Source organism: Ceratotherium simum, chromosome 13, assembly GCF_057802395.1.
Source record: "Ceratotherium simum simum isolate JZ-2026a chromosome 13, ASM5780239v1, whole genome shotgun sequence".
NCBI lineage: Eukaryota > Metazoa > Chordata > Mammalia > Perissodactyla > Rhinocerotidae > Ceratotherium > Ceratotherium simum.
The window spans coordinates 32,157,353-32,181,557 of record NC_141912.1 but is presented as its reverse complement, the minus strand read 5'-3'; the positions used below and the strand labels follow the sequence as shown (position 1 = coordinate 32,181,557).

At 47.0% G+C, this 24,205-nt stretch overlaps 1 protein-coding gene across 1 annotated transcript; it reads left to right on the top strand.

Annotated features, from left to right (window-relative positions):
• Positions 1-10,072: 10,072 nt before the first annotated feature.
• On the top strand, positions 10,073-20,544 carry LOC101391994 (MHC class I polypeptide-related sequence B-like). Its single transcript, XM_087437808.1, has 6 exons — positions 10,073-10,190; positions 15,241-15,504; positions 15,777-16,064; positions 16,643-16,921; positions 17,034-17,162; positions 19,727-20,544. Exons 1-6 carry the CDS (start codon positions 10,073-10,075, stop codon positions 19,852-19,854), a joined length of 1,206 nt encoding a protein of 401 aa, XP_087293934.1. The 3' UTR covers positions 19,855-20,544.
• The last annotated feature ends 3,661 nt before the right edge of the window (positions 20,545-24,205 follow it).

Below are 24,205 nucleotides of genomic sequence, written 5' to 3'. Positions count from 1 at the left end.
CAGATGTTAGCTCAGAGTCAATCTTCCTCAGCAAAAAGAGGAGGATTGGCATCAGATGTTAGCTCAGGGCTGATCTTCCTCACAAAAATAAATAAATAAATAAAAGAGGCTTAAGGGAGTAACATCAGAGAAAATGATGGCATAGGGAACTTCAAGGGCCTTGTCCTAATACAGAACAATGAAAAAGCTAGCAAAAGCCATCAGAATCAACTTATCAGAACTCTGGAAAATCATGCAGTGTTTATAGCTACCAAGAAAATGCTAAAAACAGAAAAAGGCAACAGAAACTCAGTAGGAGAGCTTTGTGGTATCTTCACTTAGCCTTGGCCCGTTTCCTGGCCCTAGCTCAGCTGTGATTTTGAAGACAGCAGCCTGTGCCTCTAGTGTGGGTTCCTGGTGCTAGAAGGATCAGAGTGGACCCTGTTCTCAAAGAACTGTGATTTTTCTGGTATAATCTGAAGGATGAAGGCAAATGGCTTGTCTTTATTTCCCCTCACTCAAAACTCTCTCAGGGCAGAGAAGGAGCTAGGGCAAAGGGCATTTGTTAAAAATATTGAAATGTCAATGAGTCAGCAGCTGTCACCTGGGGCAAAAACATCAGTTGGTGCAAATGATAGACATGCAGAAAAGCCTGGGAGGAAAAGCTGGGGAGTGAGGTGCTTTGGGCAATACGGGGTGTGAAAACTTCCACAAATTCTCAGGAATCTAGAAGGCCATGTGCATACCCAGGTTGGGGCACATGATCAGAAAAGACCTGAGAAGGCCATGAGATCCTACCTCTGGCTGATCTTCAGTCTCCACACAAGCAGGAAGGGAAGGCAAAGGCAGTTGTAAACTGCCTGGATGAGTGTGGAATGCATGCCCCAAAATACATACACACAGACACACATACACACACACAGAGCTCAGCTTCAAAGACTGGGAAATGTTTTCTTTTCTTTTTGGCTGCAGACATTTAAGGAAATCTCTGTCAAATCACTAACTGGCCGCTAAGCTAACAGAACTAAGACTTCAGTGACCACAGACAACAAGGAATACAGTCCATACAAAAATAGTTAAGAAAATTCACTAAACAAACAACTACAACCAACAAGTAACAACAATCCCCAGGGAGGAAGAGGGGGAATAATCTGATTTTCAGAGTTATTACATTATAGTATTCTAAAGGTGTAGTTTTCAGCAAAAATTATGAGGCATTAAATGAAACCAGAAACTATGGCCCATTCAGAGGAAAAAACAAGAAATTGACAGAAACTATTCCTGAGGAGGCCCAGACTTTGGACTTACTAGAGAAGACATTTAAATCAACTATCTTAAATATGCCCAAAGAGCTAAAGGAAACCAGGGACAAAGAAGTGAAGGAGCCAGGAGAACTATGTTTAACCAAATAGGGACTATCAATAAGAGACACAAATTTAAAAAAGGAAACAAATAGAAATTCTGGAGCAGAAAAGTACAATAAGTAAAATGAAAAATTCACCAGAGGAGTTCTACATCAGACTTGAATATGCAGAAAAAGAATCAGCAAACTTGAAGGTAGGTCAATTGAAATTATGCAGTTTGAAGAGCAGAAAGAAAAAAGAATGAGTGAAAATGAACAGAGGCTTAGAGATCTGTGAGATACCATCAAACAAACCAACACACACATTATGGGAGTCCCCAAAGGAGAAGAGAGAGAGAAAGCATCAGAAAGAGTATTTAAAGAAATAATGGCCAAAACCCTCCTAAATTTAATGATATTCATGAATCTGCACATCCAATAAATTCAACAAACTCTAAGCAGCATAAAGTCAAAGAAAGTTACAGAGACATATTCCAATCAAACTGTCAAAATCTACAGACAAAGAATCTTGAAATCAGCAAGAGAGAAGTAACTAGTCACCTATAAGGGACCCTCAATATGATTAACAGTCAATTTCTCCGCAGAAACTGTGGAGTCCAGAAGGCAATGAGATGACAAATTTAAAGTCTGAAAAAAAGTGTCAACCAAATATTCTATATCTGGCATAAGTATCCTTCAGAAATAAGGGAGAATTTAAGACATTCACAGATGAACAAAAGCTGAGGGAGTTTATCTCTAGTTGGTCTGACCTACAAGAAATGCTAAAAGGAGCCCTTTAAGCTGAAATAAAAGGACCCTAGAAAGTAACTTCAAGCTAGATGAAGAAATAAAGAACACTGGTAAAGGAACTACATAGCTAAATGTAAAAGCCAATATTGTTGCTTTTGTTTGTTTGTAACTCCTTTTTTTCTCTACATGATTTAAAAGACAATTGCAGGGCCAGCCCCGTGGCTTAGCGGTTAAGTGTGCGCACTCCGCTGCTGGTGGCTCGGGTTCAGACCCTGGGCGCGCACCGACACACCGCTTCTCTGGCCATGCTGAGGCCACGTTCCACGTACAGCAACTAGAAGGATGTGAAGCTATGACATACAACTATCTACTGGGGCTTTGGGGGGAAAAAAATAAATAAATAAAATCTTTAAAAAAAAAAAAAGACAATTGCATGCTCAAATGTCCATCAGCTGATGAATGGATAAAGATGACAGATATATCCATACAATGGAATATTATTTGGTCATAAAAAGGAATGAAGTACTCATACATGCTACAACATGGATGAAGCTTGAAAACATTATGATAAGTGAAAGAAGCCAGACACAAAAGGCTAAACATTATATAATTCCATTTATATGAAATATCCAGAAGAGGCAAATGAATAGAGACAGAAAGCAGATTAGTGGTTTCCATGGCCTAGGTATAGATAGGAATGGGGGTGACTCCTTAACAGGTAAGCAATTTCCTTCTTGGGTGATGAAATTGCTCTGAAACTAGATAGTGGTGATGGTTGTACAATATTGTGTATGTACTAAATGTCACTGAATTGTACACTTTAAAATTGTAAAAATGTTAAATTTTATATTACATATATTTTATATCAATTAAAAAGAAGAGGCTGGGGAATATATCCAAAAAACTTTTGTATAGTAAATACTAAGGTTTGCTTCAGAATCTGCCCATCTGTCTTCCCCCCTCCGGACTTCATCTCCTACTTAGAGCTCACAATTGATCTTCTGCCTGTAGAAAGCTGCCTTTCAGAACATCCTCCCAGATCAGCAGGGTCTAAACCCCAGAATGACTTCCTACTTTGGATCCAAATTCTCAGATGCAAGTCTGAGGCTAATTTTCAGTGGGAATTAGGAGAGTGTCCAATTAGTAGGATTCACTGCAGATAACAATGATTGGGTCTTCATGTTGGGGATGTCATGTGTGCATTTCTGAAGGGAAGCCTGCTCACAATGAATACGCAGTTTGGGTACGTGCAGGTGGAGTCCTCAGCAGAGGAACTAAAGATAGCTCTAGAAACACCAGGCACCTTGCTGCTGGCTGAATGACTCACTCATCTGCCACCCACAACTGAAGAAAGAACTCTTACCTTGGCCCATCCCTCAGCTGTGTTCCACCGAATGTGGACAGACTGAGAGTGTGCAAGGTCCTGGGATCTCAGTTGCTCTTCCTGCTGTCCAGTAGCTTCTGTCCATATGGCTCATGTCCATGTGGGCTCTGCAGGAGGCTGAGTGTCCTTTAGTTCTCAAGAGTAACGTTTTCTGTGAACACAGGCTAAGGCTTCAGGTTCTCAGGGACTCAAATTCTGAAGCTTTGGGCCGGCCCTGTGGCTTAGTGGTTAAGTGTGCGCGCTCCGCTGCTGGCGGCCCGGGTTCGGATCCCGGGTGCACACCGACGCACCGCTTCTCTGGCCATGCTGAGGCCGCGTCCCACATACATCAACTAGAAGGATGTGCAGCTATGACATACAACTGTCTGCTGGGGCTTTGGGGGGAAAAATAAATAAATAAAATCTTTTAAAAAAAAATTCTGAAGCTTTGAAAGGGAAGAATTCATCTACTCTCTCAGGTGTGGTGGGATAAAAAAATATACATCCATGCATACATGTATATAAATACATACATACATTCATATATATATGTATATACAACAATCAGTCATCTATAAATTAATGGTATTCTTAACGTTGCCTTTATTGCTCAGCTGCACTCTATAACCAAAGGATGGATCATGGATTGTGGAGAATGAGTTCATTTCTTCTTTCTGAGGAGTCATCATTAGGGATTTCTGCCCTGTGAAGTCCAAATGAGAGATTGTGTGTCAGGTTGAGGTAGGAAGGAGATCTGGACTTGTCTTCATTATCACTTTATTTCAAATGTTTTAATTTGAAAGTTAAAATATGTTTTTTATATTAGAAAATGAAAACCTGTTCAATGTAGAAAACTTTAAAATGCACAGAAGAAATATAGAAATATGGCCTCTCTTCCAAAAATCTTTGTTAACTGCTACATTGTTGAAGCTGCATAGATTCCAGTGGAAATGGTGCTCCCTGGAGCTGCTGTTTGTAGTGGTCCTGATATTCATTCTGTAGTTTTCTATGTGTTTACATACATTAAATATATATGTAATATAATAATAAAATAATATTATATATACTATTATTATATAAATAATATTACATATATATGTGTGTATTTGTTCATTTTACAAAGTTTCATTCATATATTATGGGTTATTCTGAATGTTATTTTCTGAAATAAAATTTGTTGTTACACAACAAATAGTTTTCCATGTTATAAACTCTGCATAGATTTTACACCTCTTTTACAAGCTGCACACCATTTCAAATAAAGATTATTACCAGACCCCTTTTGTTTCCATCTGCTTTCCTCTCCTCTTCCTATAAATAATGATCTGGCAAGTATTTTAATGCATAAAGATTCTCTGTACTTTTTATTTTTTAAATTCATGGACTAATAGAATGGAAAATATTAGGTCAAAGAGTTTAAACGTTTTTAAGCCTTTTCATACATGTGGTCAAATTGCTTCTTGAAATCACTGTACTGACATATTCATTCATTTAACACATTTATTGAGACCCTACTCTGTGCTGGGGATGATGCTAGGGATACAGTGGTGAAGAAACAGACAAGGCCTCTTGCTCAAGGAACATATATTTCGGTGATACTAACTGACAATAAACAAATAAAATTTGTCATAGGATTAGTGATAATTGCCGTGGGGAAAAATATGCCTGGGCTAGAAGAATGGTGAGGGGAGATGGCAGGGCATATATTTCCGACAGGTTTGTTGGACATGACCTTTCTGAGGACTTGACCACTGGACACTTGAGCAGAGACCTGACTGGTATGAGGAGCAGCATGTGGGTCCCTGGGGAGGGCGTGCACATGGGGAGTCACAGCAGGAGCAGGTGCCCTGAGACAGGACTGGGCAGTGTCCAGAGGCCGGTGTGAGTAGAGACAAGTGAGCTGGGCTGAGAGTGGTGGGATGAGGCCAGAGTGGTCAGAGGGGCCCTGTCCTGAGGGCCTTGTAGGCAGTGGTGAGGGATTCGGATTCCATTCTGCCTAAGAAGGGAAGACACTGGAGTCTTAGGTGGGATGTGGTGGTGAGGACATGTTCTAATTCACCTTTAAAAAGATGGCTTTGTCTGTCACATGGACAGTGGACAGCAGTGCTTGGGGGTCAGCAGGGAGCCCAGCTGGAAGGCCCACATGTTCACTGTAGCAGAGAGGATGGTTCCATTCCAGGATGGAAGCTGTAGAGGTGTGAGAAGTGACTGGATTCAGTGTTGATAAGTTTTTAAGATGGTCTTAGCAGTAATTCAGTGGAAAATCACACATTTATTTCCTTCTCTTTATTCCACAGTTGATTCAAGGTGGCTTACTACAACAAACCCAATGTAATATACATGAATTATTTAAAAATAAACACCAAGGGAAATATAAATTTTAAAATGCTAAGACTGGGCCAAAGCTAGAATATTACTAGGCAAGCTGGAACATCTGAAACATTTACTGGCATGGAGAGTTTCAGCAAATATTTATGTGTGTGTTACTTTTTAATATTTTTATTTATATGTAATGTACTTAATATATTGGTATATTTATATTTATAAATTATAAAATATATATTAAAAATATAAAAATATATAATTATATATTTGTAAATTATAAATATATGTTTTTATGTATGTTTATATTTCAAATACATGTATATAGGTATAAAGAAAGAGAGAGAGAGATTTAGTTTAAGGAATTGGCTCATATGATTGCAAAGGCCATCAAGTGCAAAATCTGTTGGGTAGGGTATGACACCAGGATGGAGACTCCTGGAAGAGCTGGTGCTGCAGTTCAAGTGTGAAGGCAGTCTGCTGTCACGAGTCCCTCTTCCTTGGGGGAGGTCAGGGTTTTTGTCTATTAAGTCCTTAAACTGATTGTAGAAAGCTCACCTACATTATGGAGGATAATCTGCTTTACTCAAGCTCTACCTATTTAAATATTAATCTCATCTAAAAAATACCTTCACAGAAACATCTAGAATAATGTTTGATCAAATATCTGGGTACCGTAGCCTAGCCAAGTCGACAAAGAAAATTAACCTTCATGTGGGGCCATAGCTCACAGAACCAGTCCTTTTTTCCCCACTTCAGAGAGAGTTTCAGATTTCACACTTAGACAAGGTCAAAGCAAATTAATTCCAAGATATTCAAAGATGAACTCAACATCTACAAAGTCATTGAGTAAGTATAAAAATCTCAGAAGTCCAAAGAGATTCTAGATTTCTCACCAGAAATGGCCTCTGTGCACTGCTGAAGAGAGAGGGTCCTTTCTGGGGGCCCCAAGACATAGGGGTTGGGCTGCACCGCTAGAGATGTCCTTCTTTCTACCTATAGGTCCCACAAAGCCTTATAGCCAACTCTAGTGATGTCACCTGAGCTAGGATTTTGGTTTTCTGATGTTGGTTCTATCTGATAATTTGTGTCAGCTTCAAAGTGTGACATACGGATTTTCTTGTAATGATATTCCTTTGATAGACTTTGACATCCACTCACGGTGGCTCTGACTTCCCTGCCTGGTTCCTGGAGGGAATGGACTGTCCTGCGCTTCTTTTCAGTGTCCCTTTGTGTAAGAGTAATCAGTAGACTTGGAGTCAGGGGTTCCCCTACTCTCTCCCTCCTCCCTAATGCAGAGTGCTTTAAGTTTTTTGGGGAGCAAGGGTCTTCACAGTTTGCTGATCAGATGAATATCATTGTCTCATGTCCTGAAATAAAACACATGTGCACATAACACCAAGTCTTGCAATGCCAAAGTGGGGAGGTTTCCTAGACTTGGACTCTCCATTTACACAGAGAGAGAGGGATGGGTGGGAGTGGGAGCTGATGTCCAGAGTGGGAGCACCAGGTGCCCTGCAGGGTTTGTCCATTGGTGTTTGTTTTTTTTTCCTGAAGTTGGGAGGAATTTGTACTCAGGAGGAGAAAGCCTTGAAAAAGGTAAGAGATATTCAGGGTGGGTGTAGGGAGGGGAAAAGGAAGAGGAGTAGAGACAAAGGAGAGTGGGGCTGGGCAGGAGGTGAAGAGAGTCCAGGAGGAGAGGCCCTGGCCCAATGGCAGCAGTTCCACATTGTGGAATCATTCCACAGTTGATTCAAGGTGGCTTACTACAACAAACCCAATGTAATATACATGAATTATTTAAAAATAAACACCAAGGGAAATATAAATTTTAAAATGCTAAGACTGGGCCAAAGCTAGAATATTACTAGGCAAGCTGGAGCCTGGAGCCTCGGTGTGGGGAGGCCTGAAGGCCATGAGGAATGGGGAGGGTGCAGGACCTTCTATTGGCCAGAAAAATCAGGGCAGAATTTTGTTTTGTTTTGTTTTTGTATTTTATTAAGATGAATTTGGTAAATAAGCCAGCATGGGAAACAAGGACCTACTTTTCAAAGGATAACTTCTACAGTCTCCCCCCAGTTTCAACTCGTCACCAGTCTCCTGAAGAAGGGAGCCAAGTACCATCACGAAGCTCGTTACTCTTGCTCTTTCTACTCGGGTCTCTGCACTTCTGTCTACGGTCTGGGCTGAGGGAGGCGGAGTACGAGGTGGGGGAAGGAAGGAGGAGTGTGGAGGCTTCAGGCACTCCCTTCTGCACTTCCTTTCTCTGCAGTTATTGCTTGAGTTCCTGCCTCCCCGCTTATACCTCAACCTTCACCAGAGCAAAGCACAGGAGGCACTCTAGGCCCGGAAGCCCCTCGGGGCCTCAGAGTGCAGCTTCTCAGCCTCCTCTCCCCGTGGCCACTGCCAAAGAACGAGCCCTAGGGAGCTTTGCCCAGGTGGGCTGAATCCTCTTACAGGTACTACCTTTGCCCAAATATTCTTGAGAGTTCTTTAGATCAGAAAGTCAGTGTCATTCTTCAGACTTGCTCTGAAGCCTTTGACCTTTCTCAAGGGCAAATCGACGCTCAAGGAACAAGATCTGCCCTGACTTTTTCTAAGACCCAAGGACGTTATGGCAACTCGGGTTTCGAACGTGGTTGAAGTGTAACTGTGACAGAGTCCCCGGTGCTGGCACTGATTTTGTGCTTCTTTTGATTCTAGCCCACGCCCTTTGTCATAGTTGTGACTTGTCTGTCTACTCCACTAAAAACATCCCTTTCAGTAACAATTTATGAAAGATTCAGTGCTATCGAAATGTGAAGGATTATCTTAGAGAAGAAACTATCTAGTGTTGGGTTTTAATTAACATTTTGGTTTTTAAAAATCTGTAACTTTTGAGTTTGGGGCTTAGTTTTACAATATTTTAAAACTGAGATAGTCTCTCTGACTCCCATACAAATGCAAATGTATACTAAAAGTTAAATTTTGGCATATTAGGGAAAGTGGAAGTCATCAAGTTATCCCACTCCCTGAGATATCACTGTCAAACCTTTGGTGAGGAATCTTCTAGGTTTTCCCCTATGTAAAACATGTATTATGTAAGTGGGATTAGTGGCGTCGTAATGCAGCTTGTTCTTAATCTTTGACAAAGTTGAACAGTGTGTTGGGCACACCTTTTTATAGCAATACATTAACATCTACCCTATGCCTTTTATTAGCTGCAAAGAATTTTATCACATGCCCTTTCTTTGGGGACGATGGAGATGTCCTGCCTCTTCACTGTGGTAGTGGTGACAGGGTGTGTACACTTGCCAGAACTCAACCAGCTGTGCATTCCAAATAGATGCGTTATATTGTATGTAAGTATGCCCCAAAGAAGTTGGTTTTAAAAACGTTATCCTCTTTGAAATTTGTACTTTGGTTATGTAAAAACGACAAAACACCTTGTTCTTGTTGCTGAGAGACACCCTAACACATCTGGAGGTAAAGTGTCCTGATCAGCGACTTTCTCTCAAATGGTCCCGCAATAACAACAATAAGCATCTATTTACGCTTTCAGAGAGGGATCAGACAGCTGAAGTCAAATGTTAACAAATGACAAAACTAGACAGAGGGGGATAATAATGGTTAGAAATAAAAATACTACATCTTTTGAAATTTATTTCCCCTTTAGCTTTTTGCTTCGTTTTTTGCCCTATCCTCTTTTCTTCAACACTTTCCCCCTTCCCTTCCTCTTTTCCCCATTCTCTCCTTTGCATCTTATCTCCTGCGTAATGGAGCCCAGTAATCAACACTCGTGACTATGTCCACCTGCAGAGGTCAGGTACAGAGACGCGAGTGGGCTCCCGCCTGGGCAGGTTGTAAGCGGCAAAGCGCTACCGGCTTGGTGAAAGCTGATTCAGTCAGGATCTTCCCGCAGCGGGGACTTTCCTTCCCGGGGTGACCAGAGGCTGTAGGAAGGGTTTTCCGTTGTTAGAAGCCAAGGTCGGGGCCCCGTGGGGGAGGGGGCCGGAAGCAGCATTTCCCTACTCACGGGCCTCAGAATCAACCAAGATGCTGTTTATAATAAGTCAGATTCCAGATCCCTTTCCAGACTCAGGGACTCAGAATTTCCGCGGACCCGGGCAGATCTGCGTTTTCACCACCGGTAGGTGTAACTGCCCAGGAGTATGGGAACCAGAAACCTAAGTGCAGCTCGGTCGCCTCCCACTTTGCCCATAAGCACCTTTACTCTGCTTTTATAACAATGAGCAACTCTTATTTCCTTTAGGCCAGGGTAGGGGGGATGGGTGATCATCACCCTCCCTGTAAACTCTGGGCCAGCCCACTGGAAAATGAGCCCAGGCCGCCCAGCGAAGCCCCGCCTTGGGTTATGTAAGCCTCTTTTTCGGTTTCTTTTCCAGACCCAGCAGTGGCCCCTGAGGTCTGCGCGAGGAAGGCGCCCCTACGCTTGTGAGTCAGGGGTCCAAAGGCAGGATTGGAAGGAGAAAAAGTACTTTATGAGGAGGATGGGAAGGGGGCTGGAAGCAAGGTGGGTTGGAGGGGAAAGGGATTTATACAGAAGACAACCTCAGAGGCCTGGTGGGGGAGGGGCAGCCATGCCTAGATCCTGGGGAGCACCCCAAATCCAGAGCCCTAACCATCAAGGCCTCTCCGACCCCTCAGGAAGAGTGAGAATGGCTTTATCTCTCATTGCAATAATTCCTAAGTGCATTGGAACAAACTTAGCATATATATTTTTTTATTTTAAAGTATTAAATGTGTTTTTTTGAGGGAGGGATGAGCTGAATGAGACAGTTTGCTGGAGCTGCCAACCCTCCTCAAGGAGGGTTGACATCATGGAGGGAAGGGCTTGGGACCAGCTGTTGGGAGAGCTGGGTTCCATCTGCGTCTCTACACTCTCACTCCCCTTGTGACCTTTAGCAATGACAAGAATCTCTCTGAGATGGGACAGGACCCATTCCCTGTCGTGCTAAATAAATTGTGATGGTCAAAGTAATTAATTAATAAAAATGGATGTGAAATCTAAGAAATTGTTAAAACTTTCTGATGCATGATATTTCCATCCACAGAAAAAGTGTGGGGTAGGGGACTAGTGGAATGGTTAGTAATGATGGGTATATTTCAACTTTAAAAAAGCATTTTCAGGGGAGACAAAGGTGAAATAAACTCTGTTCCTGCTCCTGGAGTGGCTCCTTGTCTATTGGGGGAAGGATAAGTTGGTAAGATGGAGTTTAAGGCAGGGCACGCTTGGTACCATCATGGAGGTTCAAACCATGGCCTAGGCCAGTGGTTCTAAAACTTCCCTACACATTGGATTCACCCAGGGAGCTTTAAAAGATATGAAGGTCTAGGTCCAACCCAAGGGATACTGATTCAATTAGTTTGGGCTGTGACCTGGCCATATGAATAGTAAAAACTCTCCGGGTGGATCTAATAAGCAGCCAAGATTGAGGACCATGGGCGAGATGTTCCCAAGACCAAGAGATGTGTGTTGGGGATCACGCACAGCTTTCAGTAGAAGGAGTGTTTCAGGATGGCATTATTGTTAATATTAATATTATTATTGAGATATAGTGCATATATCACATAATTCACCCTTTTAAAGTGTACAAGTAGGTGGATTTTAGTATAATCCTGAGGTTGTGCCACCATCACCACCATCTAATTGGGATGATCTTTTAGGATGTGCAGGTCTCATGGGTTGGAAGGCAGAGGTGAGAGTAATCCAGAGGAGGGAGATGCTTAAGCAGTGGCATCCTGGTGGGACATGGTAAGGAGATGGGAGGAATCCACTTTTACTGCAATCCAGGGGACATGTCACAGAGAAATGAGGGTGATGCCAGACAGCGGGTTGTGGCAGCTGTGGGCTTTGATGGTGGAGTAGAGGCGTCATGTGTTAAATTCAGCAGAGGGGGCAGCTGTGGATGGTGTGGGGCCTTATGGTTATAACTGGGGGCAGGCACGGTGTTCAGGAAGCCTTTGCAGTTTCCTAGGCTGAGGTAGATGAAAGCCTGGACTAAGGTAGTGGCTGTGGGATTGAAAAGGGGTTAAAAGAGCTGACTTTGAGTCCATGAGGCAGAGGAAAGGGGGATCAGAAGGGACCAAGGATGGTGATACTAAGAGCACTAATGGAAGGGGAGACGCTGATGTGGTGAGGGATGTGCAGTTTCCTTGTAGACCTGTTGGATTTGAGGGGCAGGTGGGTCCAGAGGTGCAGATGTCCTGAGGCAGGTTGGAAAGGGGAGTCTGGAGAGAGGTTGGTGTTGGAGTGGAAGGTGGGAAGCTGGCCCATTGGGCTTGTGATCCCCCAGGGACTGAATAGAGAGGCCGCCCTGGGAGAGCTGACAGTTTTGGATGTGCACACAGGAACGGGAACCTGGCTGGATCTGGAGTCCTTGGGAGGAGGAGGCGGAGATTGTAATGGCTGCAAGATCTAAGAGAGTTTGGAATGTGAGTGGTTCAGCTGGGAAAGTTGCTTCTAAGAGGCAGCAGTGGCTAAAATCTGCAAATCTGGTTCTGGTGATGTTGCCACAATGCTGTGCTTGGTTAGGGAGGGAGGTGTGTGTGGGAGAGAAGGTTGCTCTGGAAGGAAGAAGTCAGAGAAAGGCCAGCTTGTTGCTCTTCAGTCTTAGAGCTTTTTATTTGGCTTTGTGATCAGACTCAGTGCAGCCACTGAGGATTTTCTATGCTCTTGGTTTGTCTCTTCTTGGCTTTGAGTCAGGGGACTTTTCTGGTAACAAGCAGAGCCCTCCCTCTGCTCATGATCGGAAGGTCTGTTCTCTCAGATGAGCGGGGTGGGCCAGATGGTTTAGTTCATAATTTTCTGCCAGCAGTTCTCAACTGCTCAAGCAAGCCTTGACTGGGAGGCTGGCAAAATTGCCACCATGTGGCTGTGCCATGTCCTGCTGCTCCTGGCCAGTGCTTCCCTTTTTGCCCACCTGGGTACCACTGCTGGTAAGTGGGGCTCATTGTGGTCCTTGGCCAGGCAGGAACCTGGGCTGATGCAGGGGTCCTGGAGGGTTTTGGTGAGTGTCTATAAGTAATGGTGACAGTGTCTGTGGTGGGGGCTGGGATGCGGGGGCTGGACACAGCCTGTTGCCACCCCAACTCAACCTTGCTTTTCCAATCTCTTTCCAGTTCGCTCCCCCCCACCCCCGATGTTCTGCTCTTCTTGCTTTCCTCTTCCTGTTCTGACATTTTAGTCCTTCTGATGCCCCTGGGCCCTGGGCTGCCTCTGGGGTTGGGGCTTTGAAGGGCATTCAAGGGCCCTTGGAGGTCTGAGGCTCAGGCAACACTTCCCACCAGATTGTAGGGCACCCTCTCAGGCACCTGAGCACTGTGCTATCTGCTCCTATCCCAACTCCTCCCTTGGGTGACAAGGGAGTACAGGCAGGCAGCTCTCAAGGGCCTCAGTCCTAGGAGTTAGGGGCCTTTTTCTAGTGACCAGGAGCTCTGTGGGGAGCCCAGGCTCTAACCACACTTCCTCCTGCTGTGGGCACTGTGGCCACTCCTGACTCTCACAGTGAGGGAGGGTAGAGTCTGAAGGCTTCTGGCCAAGGGATTCATCCTGTGACCTCTCTTGGTCTCCACTCTCCTCCTCCCCTCTCACTCCCTCTTCCCAATGTTATCTCTAATTTTCTGAAATGCCAGAGTTCCCACACCAGATTCTCTCCTCACCTCCTCCCCTGCTGTCTCATGTGCCCCTTTAGTCCTTTGACTTCTCCCCCGCTATCCCCTCCTCTCTACAGTTCTCTGACCCCTCTCTAGTGTGTCCTTACCCTCCACTCCTTCTACCACCACAGGTTCCTCTTTCTCCCCTCATGAGTCATTGCCTACAAGGAGCTTCGACCTGCATGGCTCCTACCTCCCCCCAGCTTTCCTGAACCCTAACTTTCTGGTTGTGTCTTTTGTCCAGGTGGTCTTCCCTCCATCCCCACTCCCCTCTCACTCTCACCAAGGGGAGCCCTGAAGCACAGTGCACACCCCCTTGTGCAGAGACCTGTCCCCTGTCTGGGTGCCCAGTCCTCCTCCCTCCCCTCCAGTGCAGGCTCCTGCTCTTGGTCCTCCTGCATCATGGACCTTTCACCCAGCACCACCCCTCCCCACTCCAGCATCCCACACCTCACCTTCTTGAGGCCTCCACTCTCCAGCCCACAGGTGCAGGACTCCCTCTCTCCCTGTTCCCTCTGCACCCCTCCTGCCATGGCACCTTGCCCTGCTCCCACCCCTTGCCCAGCTGTCTGGGGCCCTCACCAAGTTTTCATCTCTCATGAGCCCCCTCTGGTGGGGACCTTGCAATTACCACCCCACCCTCACCCAGAGCACCCCTCCTCTCTTAAGTTATCCCAGGGTCACCCCTGTGCCATGCTTATCCCCAGCCCCCGAGTCCCAGGCCCTCAGCATGATCTTCTCTGCTGCCTCTAGTCCCTTCAATCTTTCCACCCCTTGCAGAACTGCAAACTGCTCTTGGTCCAACTACTCCTTGGCTTTCACTGGACTCCCCACCACCCCACGGTTCCTTCATCCCACTGGCCTCTCACTCCCTACACTGTGTATCCAAAATCCTTGTTTATGACACTTGATTGGCTCTGGCCTTTCCCTACAGTGGGCCTTCTCCCAGTACTGCCCCTCCTGTGCTGGAGGTCTAACCCCACCCTCTGTGGAAGTATGACCTGCCCCCCACACTGAACCACTCCCACCATGTGGGTCCTTCCCCAGGCCGTGCACCTTGGCATTTAAGTTCTATTTTCTCTTCCATTCCTCCTGCTCGTTTCTAACTCTAAACTACCCTTGGAAACGCTGCACTGACTCTTTGAGATCCCACCACCCACCTCTCCACAGGGGACACTGGCAAGTCCATCCATCTCCCCACCTGGGTTCTCGCCATGCCTCTTCCACTCTGGGCCCAGACTCACACTTTCACCTCCTCCAGGGGTACTGGCCTACCCTAAAATCCCTTGTGTCACAATGCACCACCCCTAACGCCCCTCCGCCTCACTGCCACACCCTCCCTCAGCCCTACCTTGTCCATGATGAGCCTTCACCAGAGGGAGCAGCCCCTCGCTCCCCATCTCACCCTAACCCGCCTTTGCACCACAGTCAACCTGACCATGGATCCCTCCCATCCTGGGCCGCTCACGTCCCCTCACTGCCCACTGAAGAGACCACCCCTTCACCATGGCCTTCTTGCCTCTCCCTTGCCCCCTGCAGGCCAGCCTCTCCCCTTGACCTCCTACCTCTTCCCTTAGGGAGCCCGTGCCTCCCTCTCTGGCTTCTATCCTACATCTTTGCCCTTCACTATCCCCCTCCTTCCGTTCCTCAATTCCTCTCTCCTCCTTTCCCCTTTCTTACTTTCCTGTGTTGAAAATCTCACTCTTGTCCCTTTGCACACCTGCATTTTCTGCATCCTCAAGACTCAGGACAGCAGAACTTTTCTGTGAAACATCTGATGTGCAGTTATTTCCAGGAAACACTTTCATCTGGTCTCCTCCTTGCCCAGGGTCCCACAGTCTTCGTTATGACCTCACGGTGGTATCCCAGGATGGATTTGTCCAATCAAGACTTTTCGCTGAGGGGCACTTGGATGGTCAGCCCTTCCTGCACTACAACAGTGAGAAAGGCAGGGCAGAGCCCCAGGGGCTGTGGGCAGAAGCGGTCCTGGGAGCGGAGACGTGGGACACAGAGACCAAGGACTTGACAGAGAAGGGGAAGGACCTCAGAAAGACCCTGGCAGACATCATGGCTCTGCAGGACCAGAAAGGAGGTGAGAGTGGGGAGGAGACACAACTGATGTGAGGCCTTTTCCAGGAAAGTTTGGGGAAGACAACAAGGACCTGTGTCTTTACACTGGATTTGGCTGTGGGTGGGGGTGAACAATGGGGCCTGTGGAGTTCAGCACGGAGGTGGCCATTACTCAGCCAGCACAGGAAGACATGGAGGAGAGAAAGGAGGGGCCCACTAGCTTTAGTTTCTCACTTGAGCAGGGAAGGCAGAGGGACATAGGGAATGGAGAAGTCACTGCTGGCTGCGGGGCAGGCTTGCATTCCCTCCAGGAGATTCGGGGCTGCGAGATCCAAGAAGACGACAGCACCAGGGGCTTGAGACATTTCTACTATGATGGGGAGCTCTTCCTCTCCTATAACCCCAAGACCCGTGGATGGCTAGTGCCCCAGTCCTCTGCTCAGACCCTGGCTATGGAGACCAAGAAGTCCTGGGACGCAGATGGCTTTCAAAGCAAGGATTACTGGGCCCATGTTCAGGGAGAGCTTTGTGAAAGACTGTGGAGATATCTGGAATCCTGGATGGGCTTCACGGAGAGAATAGGTATGACCCTGGGGTAGGGCCTTCCTCTCCCGCAGGACCCTGGAGCCTCCCCACCCAAGTCTGCCCAAGGAAACCCTCCCTGTACTATGGGATGCATACATGTTGTATTGGCTCGTTGTGTTGTGATTTGCCTGTTCTGTTAAAGCCACTGGATAAAGACACCACACAGGTGGGGAGGGGAATGAACTATCCCAGTGTCCATAATAGGGAAGCAGTGGGTCCTCAGACAGAACACTGAACCTAGAAATGTGGGTGTCCGTCACGAGAGGAAGCCTCAGACTGGGGGACTGTGCTCCCTGGTTCCCAGTCTGCCTCTTATGGAGAGCCCACCCTTCACATCCCCCTATTCAGCGTCAGCACTTGGATCCAAGAGAGTGAGGCCTAAATCTCCCTCATCCTCCTGCCAGTCTAAAGGAATTGGGCCCCAGGATGCAGAACAGACTTGAAGGAATTCTGGGGTCAATGAGGGCTTCAGCCAGAGGGAAAGGTGGGGAGGGGCAGCCCTGTTCTCTCCGTCTCTCTTAGGAGGGAGCAGAGCTTGGCCACCAGACTCACTGGCTTGGTGCTTTCTTCCCCAGTGCCCCCAGCAGTGAATGTGACCTGCAACCAGGCCGCGGAGGGCGTGGTCACCCTGATATGCTGGGCTTTTGGCTTCTCTCCCGGGAACATCACATTGACCTGGCTTCAGAATGAAGAACCCCTGAGACACGGCGCCCAGCAGTCTGGGGGTGTCCTGCCTGATGGGAATGGGACCTACCAGACCTGGGTGGCCATAAGGATTCCCCAAGGAGAGGAGCAGAGGTTCACGTGCTACGTGGAACACAGTGGGAACCACAGCACATACCCTGTTCCACTCGGTGAGCCTGGGGTGTTCCTGGAGGGGGTTCCAACCTCGGTAGGATCAAAGGCCATGAGAGGAGAGCAGGCCTGTGGCTCTGGGTGCCAGGTTATAATAAGGCTGTTTTTCAGGAAAGGCCCTGGTGCATCAGAGTGGATGGCCAGCCATTCTAGGTGTTGTTGGTGTTATTAGTTCCATTACTCTGTTTGCCCTTTGGTACAAGAAGAATAAGAAGACAACATCGGCTGCAGAGAGCCCAGGTGAGAAATCTGGGTAGTGAGTGGACATGGGAGGGGCTCTGCCTAGGATGTAGGAACCCTCTTATCTCCCTCTGCACAAATAGGAGTGGAGATGACCAGCCTCTGTAATGGGAGCTGCAAGTTGGGGTACTTGTGAGGAGAATCGGAGCCACCTCTGTGTCTATACCTTTTAGCCCTGCCCACAACCAGGGCCAGGTTGGGGCCCTTGAGTGTGCAGCTGTGGCCTCTCCTTGCTCTTGGTAAGGATTGTGCAGCAAGGAGGACCATGGCTCTCTGCTCTGTTCTCATCCCTATGTCTCTGTAACTCAGGCTTGCCAGCTCATCCATGGGCGATGTGGTGGTATCATGTGCTGATTGGGGAGGGCCTGGGTGATCATGGAATCTGAGGGAACAAGCAGTAAAAGCGTCTGTGACCTAGTGGAAGGGTTACACACTGGGGAGGCATATGGACAGAGAGAGGACGCCTCTAGTTCTTTCCTGTCTGTACCCCCTCCTGCAAGTTCTCCAGCCACCATGAGAAATCCAAGTAGAAGACTCACAAGGCCCAAACTAAGGGTCTCTGATACTGCCAGAGCCCTGCCTATGATGTCCCATTGGGAGTCCCCACTTACAACAGACAGAAGGGTCCTGAGCAGAGGTGGTGGTCTTCAGTCCATTTTCAGACCCTCAAATTGCTCCTCCAAGAACTGTTTCCCGAGTTTTCTTGGGGTCACTCCCAGCCTCTACTCTTTCCCTGTTCCCATCACGTGCCCCCATGCATCCTGGAGTTTCCTTGCAGATAATATGGAAGAGCAGATGAGCAGATCACCCTTGACCCTTTAGGGAGAGGGGACAGCTCATTCTCGGGGCAGCTGTGGTCACTGTTTGTATCCACGTCCAGGTTTTCCCTGCCCAGCCCCTCGGGGCCCGGTCCAAGGGGCCATTTGGAGCAGGCACCTGGGCTGTGCTCCCGGCCTTACGGGGCCCTCCCTGAGCCGGTTCCCTTCCTCATGGTGGTCACTGCCCTGTAGGTTTTGAGGAAGGGATGGTCAAAATGATTTCCCCACAATCAGTGTGCTTGAGGGGAGAGGAAAGGGGAACAGGGAGTTTTGTGTTTGGACAATGAACAAAGGCAGTGCATGAAAGAGTGAAGGGGGTGAGGGGTGCAGGCACTGGGGTCTTTTGTTCCCACCACTTCTGTGTGACCAGGGGGTGGAGGCCGCATTTCTCACCCTTGAATGTAATTTCATTACACTTGGCCCTCAGTCTTGAGCAGACTGGAAGAGTTTGTCATCCTGCCCCACAGCAGGGGCTCCGTCCATGTCACACCCAGAGCAGGGGCCCCCGCGAGTCTGTGTTTGCTCCTGGCCTCACCTGGGCAGCCCCCCGAGAGGGCACAGCAGTTCTGGTTCCCTTGGGGCAGAAATGGTTGCCTCCTATGTCATTGGGGCATTAGCCAAGATAAGAGTGTGAAAATCATAAGCTCATTTCTCAATATTTTTAGTTTAAATTTTGATGTCCAAAATAAATGTTTATGGTTTCAGCTGGCTAACTTTAATGGGATGTCCTCCAATGCTGACCTTGCAATGCATATAGAATGAAACAGAAATTCAACTGGAGAGCTCCGTGTCTAGGAGGGTTCTATGAGGGAAGGGGGTGTGGTGGCAGTGGTGGTCCCAGGTGCAGAGATGGGCAGACATAGCCTCAGGCTGAAGGGTCTCAAGAACCCCCAACTCCACATTGAGAAGCAGATTTCCTATAGGCTGTGATGGCAGAGCCTCGTTGAGGAGGCAGGAAGGCCGGGGCAGCCTCAGGCTCAGAGCAGCACTCGGGGTGGAGGTGCCATTCCAGGAGCCATTGGGCCAGAAGGAGCAAAGAAGGCCAAGTGCAGCCTGAGAGCCTGGGCCGGGTGTGAGGGTCAAGGCAAGGCTGGGCCTCTGCGAGCATGGGGTCCTCCAGGGTCAGGTCAGGTCCAGACCCCACAGCAGCCCAGTTTTTCTGGGCTGGGCCTGCTGGTCACCTGAGCTTCCTGATGGGTCTTCCAGTTCAGAGCTGCTGGCTCAGGGCAGGAGGCTGAGCTGCAGGGGGAGGTCAGTGCCTGTGGTTGAGTGGGGCCAGTGGAGCAGACCCCGGCCCTGTGGGCAGGTGCTTGTGCAGGTGAGGAGGCTGAGAAGTAAGGAGAGGAGGAGCTGTGTGTGACCCCTCCCAGGCCTGGAGGACCAAGGAGCAGGGGCCTGTCTTTCAGGGAGGCCTCCCACTGTGTTGGGGGATTGGTGGGGGCTGAGAGGAGGGGAAGGCAGTGGGTTTCCAGTCCTGGATGGTGTCCTTTAGCCCTCTGGCCCTTCCTTGTTCCTGCATGCTGGGTGGTGGAAGCAGTGACAGGTGATGATGCTAATGGGGACTTGGGAGGAGACCAGCAAGGGCTGGGAAATGTGGGGTGAGAGGGAGAAAAGTGGGGGTGCCATCTTGCTATCTTCCCTCAGAGAAAGGTAGAATCTGATTCTGGGGCAACTGAAGAATTCCTGAGGGAATAAAAACAGTATTCTGCAACCAATTTATCATTTATTGGCTTCTCTTTCCCCCAGAGCTTCTTAGCGTACAAGACCTGGATCACCGCCAGATGCCACCAACAGACCTGAATGACACCAGCCAGCTGGGATTTCAGTCTCTGTTGTCAGCCCCTGAGTCCATTGATTCAACTGAGGGAGCATAGAGTCTGCAGCCAGGAGGCCTGAATTCAGCTCCCTGCTCTGGTCTTACTAGCACTTTCCCTCTTGGTGCCTCAGTTTTCTCATCTATGAAATGCGGGAAATAACAGTATTTATTTCCAGTTGTGGTTGCAGGATCAAAAGTGTTAATATATTTAAGGTCCTTGCAGCTCATCACATTGTTTGTCAATATTTTTGTTAATTTATGTTTTACTATATTACCTGCATAGTAATTATATTGTGGTCAGCGAGCATTATGTGTAAGCTCTTTTGTTATGGTTCCTGCTGAGGAATCTTATACCAGCTTTCCTGGCACCTGGAGGTCCCCTTCACCCCTCATCACACTCGTATATGCCTTACTTCATAGCTACCACATCTGTACAATTTCCTATTGTAAGTGTTTAAATGCTCTTTCAACATACATATCTGGTCTGTGTTTTACTTCACGTGCCTGGGAAGGGACAGAATGTGAGGTTCTGGGGAGAGGGGGAGGTATATCTCGACGCCTTGACGCAGCACTAAAAAATCTCCACCTTCCTCTCCCCCAAGCTCCCAGTGAGTGACAGGTTCACAGTAAAGTTTAAAGGGCTGGGAGAAGATGGGATGGGACATCTGGGGCCAATGTTCAGGGGTGACCCTGTGGGGGGAAAATCTGCCTGAACAGTTGACACCCTCATGATGAAGCAGAGCTGAAGCGTGATGTCAGGGGAGGGGGATGGGGACAGTGCTTTGGGGTTTCCTGATTATGAAGATTAGGGGTCAGTCTACTTCTGGGGTAAAGTGACTGCTGGCATACTTGGACTGGGTTGATGAGTCAAACGAACACAGAATGTGGGTGAATAAATCAAGCATCAGCATCTCCCTCCATCAGTTCAGGCTGATTTGTGCAAGGCAGGTGGGGAGGTGAGATATTCCCCACCTGATGCTCTGCCCTCCTGACTGCTGGTCTTGGGGCACACAGATGGGTGGTGTCTCATAGAAAAAGAGATCAGAATTGTGGTTTCCAGAGGCGGGAGGTGGGGAGTAGGGGAATTGGATGAAGGTGGTCAAAAGGCACAAACTTCCAGTTATAAGAGACTCGGCACTGGGGATGTAACGCACAACACGATGACTGTAGTTAACACTGCTGGAGGGCATGTTTACAAGTTGCTGAGAGAGTAGATCCTAAGAGTTCTCGTCACCAGGAAAAGAACATTTTTGTCTTTTGTTTGGCTCTAGATGAGATGATGAATGTTAACTAAACTTATTGTGGCAATTATTTCACTATATATGTAAGGCAAGTCATTGTGCTGTACACCTTAAACTGACATAGTGCTATAGGTCAACTCTATCTCAATAAAACTGGAAAAAAAGAAATTTCTTCTTATTTCTATTGCGTTTTTTGCCATTTTCTGATTTGTTGAATTCCTAAACCCACTTGGTATTTTTAAGTAGAGTTAAGGTAAGCGCTTCAGCAGATTACATGTTTTGGTATAGTTCTACTTGTTTACTTTGCTTTTGTTCCCTTTGCTTTTGGTGTTAAATGCAAAAAATCATCACCAAGACTGAGGTGAAGGACATAACCAACTATGTTTTCTTCTAGGAGTTGCATGGTTTCAGGACTTACATTCAAGTCTTTAATCCATTTTGAGTTGGTTTTGTGTATGGTATAAAATAGTGGTCCAGTTTCATTCTTTTGCATGTTGCTGTCTAATTTTCCCAATACCATTTATTGAAGACAGTTTCCTTTCCCCATTGTATATTCTTGGCTCCTTTGTCATAAATTAATTGACCATATACACATGGATTTTTTTCTGGGCTCTCTATTCTGTTCCATTGATCTGTGTGTCTGTTTTTATGCCAATCTCATACTGTTTTGATTATTATAGCTTTGTAATATAGTTTGAAATCAAGGAGTGTGATGCCTCCAGCTTTGTTCTTTCTCAATATTGCTTCGACTATTTGTAGTCTTGTGGTTCCACACAAATATTAGAGTTGTTTGTTTTATTTCTGTGAAAAACGCTATTGGAATTTTGATAGCAATTGGGTTGAATCTGTAGATTGCTTTGGGTAATATGGACATTTTAACAATTTTAATTCTTCCAAACCGTGAGCATGGAATATCTTTCCATTTATCTGGGTCTTGAGGTTCCTGAATAACTGGTTAATATTGCACCTTTCCCAGGTGCGCTTGATCCTCAGAGCCGTGGTTTGCACCACTGTCCAGGTTTGTAAGCCCTCCTTTGGGAAGATGAAGTCCCGACCATCTTAGGTGGACTGAACGTATCCCTGAGGAAACTCCCGTCTGGCATCACATCTCAGTCACACAGCATCGGCAAGGTGTGGGACCCCGGACCCGGTGGGAGTCTATCTGGGTCCTGGTTATCCTATCCCCCACCGGCCCACACCTTGGTTCCCCGTCCCTCCCCTTTTGGTCCACCTGCCCCCCTCAACCCTGCCTCGGGCCCCCTCTAACCTCTAACTCTAGCCTCCTCCCCGTGATTGGTCACAGCAAAAGTCAGTTATGATCTAAAAGGAAAATGAAACCTGAAGGAAAACTCCAGTTGTCCTTCCCACCTGTGAGGGGTGAGCATTAAGCCCCGCCCACACCACCAGGGCCCATCAGTGCCTGGGGGTGGGGGTGGGGGTCTAGATCTGTGCCAGGAGCCTGATGTCACTCACTAGACTTGTCCTGGCTGTGGTACCTACCCTGGAACATCAGGTTGCTCAGCATTGGATCCCCTAGGGTCTTGGTGAAATTTGCCTCAAAGCCTACATAGTCGGGTCCCAGCTTCTCCACCCTCAGCTTCAAGCTCTGATCCTTTTTAGCCTTGAGGAACGAGGGAGAACCAGATGGGCTGGGCAGGAGGTTTATTCTTTGCATCCTAAAGGATCAGTGGTAATATATCCCTCTCCCCACCTTGTGGCTCAGATCTTTTACCATCTCCTGGGAGCAGGAGGGAAGCCTCATAACCACCTTGTGGTCTGTAGTCTTCCTTTCCCCAGATCAATCAGGACCCTGAGATCAACCTGGACCCCAGGCCTTCAGCAACTTTCCAGTAAAGCAGAAAAGGCATGAGGTGGGACTGTGTTGGGAGAGGAATGGTGTCATCTCCACCTCTGTGGAGATCCCCATCAACCTGTTCAGGGGAAGGGCCAAGCCTCACTCGTCATGCTGAGAGGAAGCTCTGGGCCAGGACTGGTCTGTTGGAGAGGGGAGGACCTGCTCTCTCACACCGATGGCCCCAGAGCCTGCGGACTGGGGGAGACTTGTCCCCTGCTGTGTACTATCAGGTTCATGCACGCCTCAAGCAATAGACCCTGGACATTGCCTCAGGTGACATGAGCAAGATGCACAGCCAGAAGTGAGGTAGCCCCTCCTGGGGGTCCTTGGTCCTCCAGTTATTCTGGGTGCTCAGTGCTCTGACAAGAGATAGGTAGGAGGCTTTGTGTAAAATAGAAACTCTTTATAGCCCATTACTTATGTTATTTTACTTTTCATTAGTCTTTTTTATTGTAAAATAAAACACAGGTACCAAAAAAGAACAACTATCTAAAAATTGTGCCCCTTAATAAAAGGCAAACACCCTTTAACCCCCAGAGAGAGAGAGAGATTTTCAGTTTTCACACGCCCTAGCATTTGCCCCGTCTCAATCATAACATTTTCTCTCCCCAAGTAAAAACATGTCCTGGCTTTTATCATAATCATTTCTTTGCTCTATTTTATAATTTCATCATTCAAAATTATAGTTTAATTTTACCTTTAAAAATGTTTTTTGTTCTCTTTTGTTCTGTAGATTCCTCCTTTATATATTTTATCCTGCTAAAATTTATGTGTCTTGTAGGGTTTCTTGTAGTTTGCATTTTGCTGACTCCCCCCATCTCCAGTTTATTTGAATATGTATCTCTGTCGTCTGTATATTTATAAATGGTATTTGGATATAGAAGCTTGATTATATTCAAGTTTGATTGTTTTTGTGGGGGCGCAGGAGTACTTTATTGAGGGTGTTGTGTTCTTCTACCAAGAGGCATTTAGTTTCCAGTTATTTCTTTTATTGTAATGTTAATTGCCATTGCTCTTTAATGACTAAATCTATTAATTCATTCTTCATTTATTAGCTGAAGAATTTCTAAAATTAGATATTTTCCTAATTCTGCCATTTGGTTTCTCAGTAGAACCTTGTATTATGAGACACAACCCTAAGTTAATATCTTGGAGTTTCTGAGTATTTTGCTACTCAACAGAGAAGATCTGATGAGGTGAGTCTCCTTCATCTACTAGTCAGTCCCTCAAGATAGTATGCACGTGGTGGACTTGGCTCAAATCCATGTCTGGGCCCAAATACTATGGTCAGGTAGCAGGTTGCACAGGGCAGA

Coding starts and splice junctions, on each gene's coding strand:
- LOC101391994 (XM_087437808.1), top strand. CDS start 10,073: ATGAGCCCAGGCCGCCCAGCGAAGCCCCGCCTTGGGTTATGTAAGCCT. Junction 15,505..15,776: donor TCTGCAGGACCAGAAAGGAG/GTGAGAGTGGGG, acceptor GCTGCGGGGCAG/GCTTGCATTCCCTCCAGGAG. Junction 16,922..17,033: donor CACATACCCTGTTCCACTCG/GTGAGCCTGGGG, acceptor GCTGTTTTTCAG/GAAAGGCCCTGGTGCATCAG.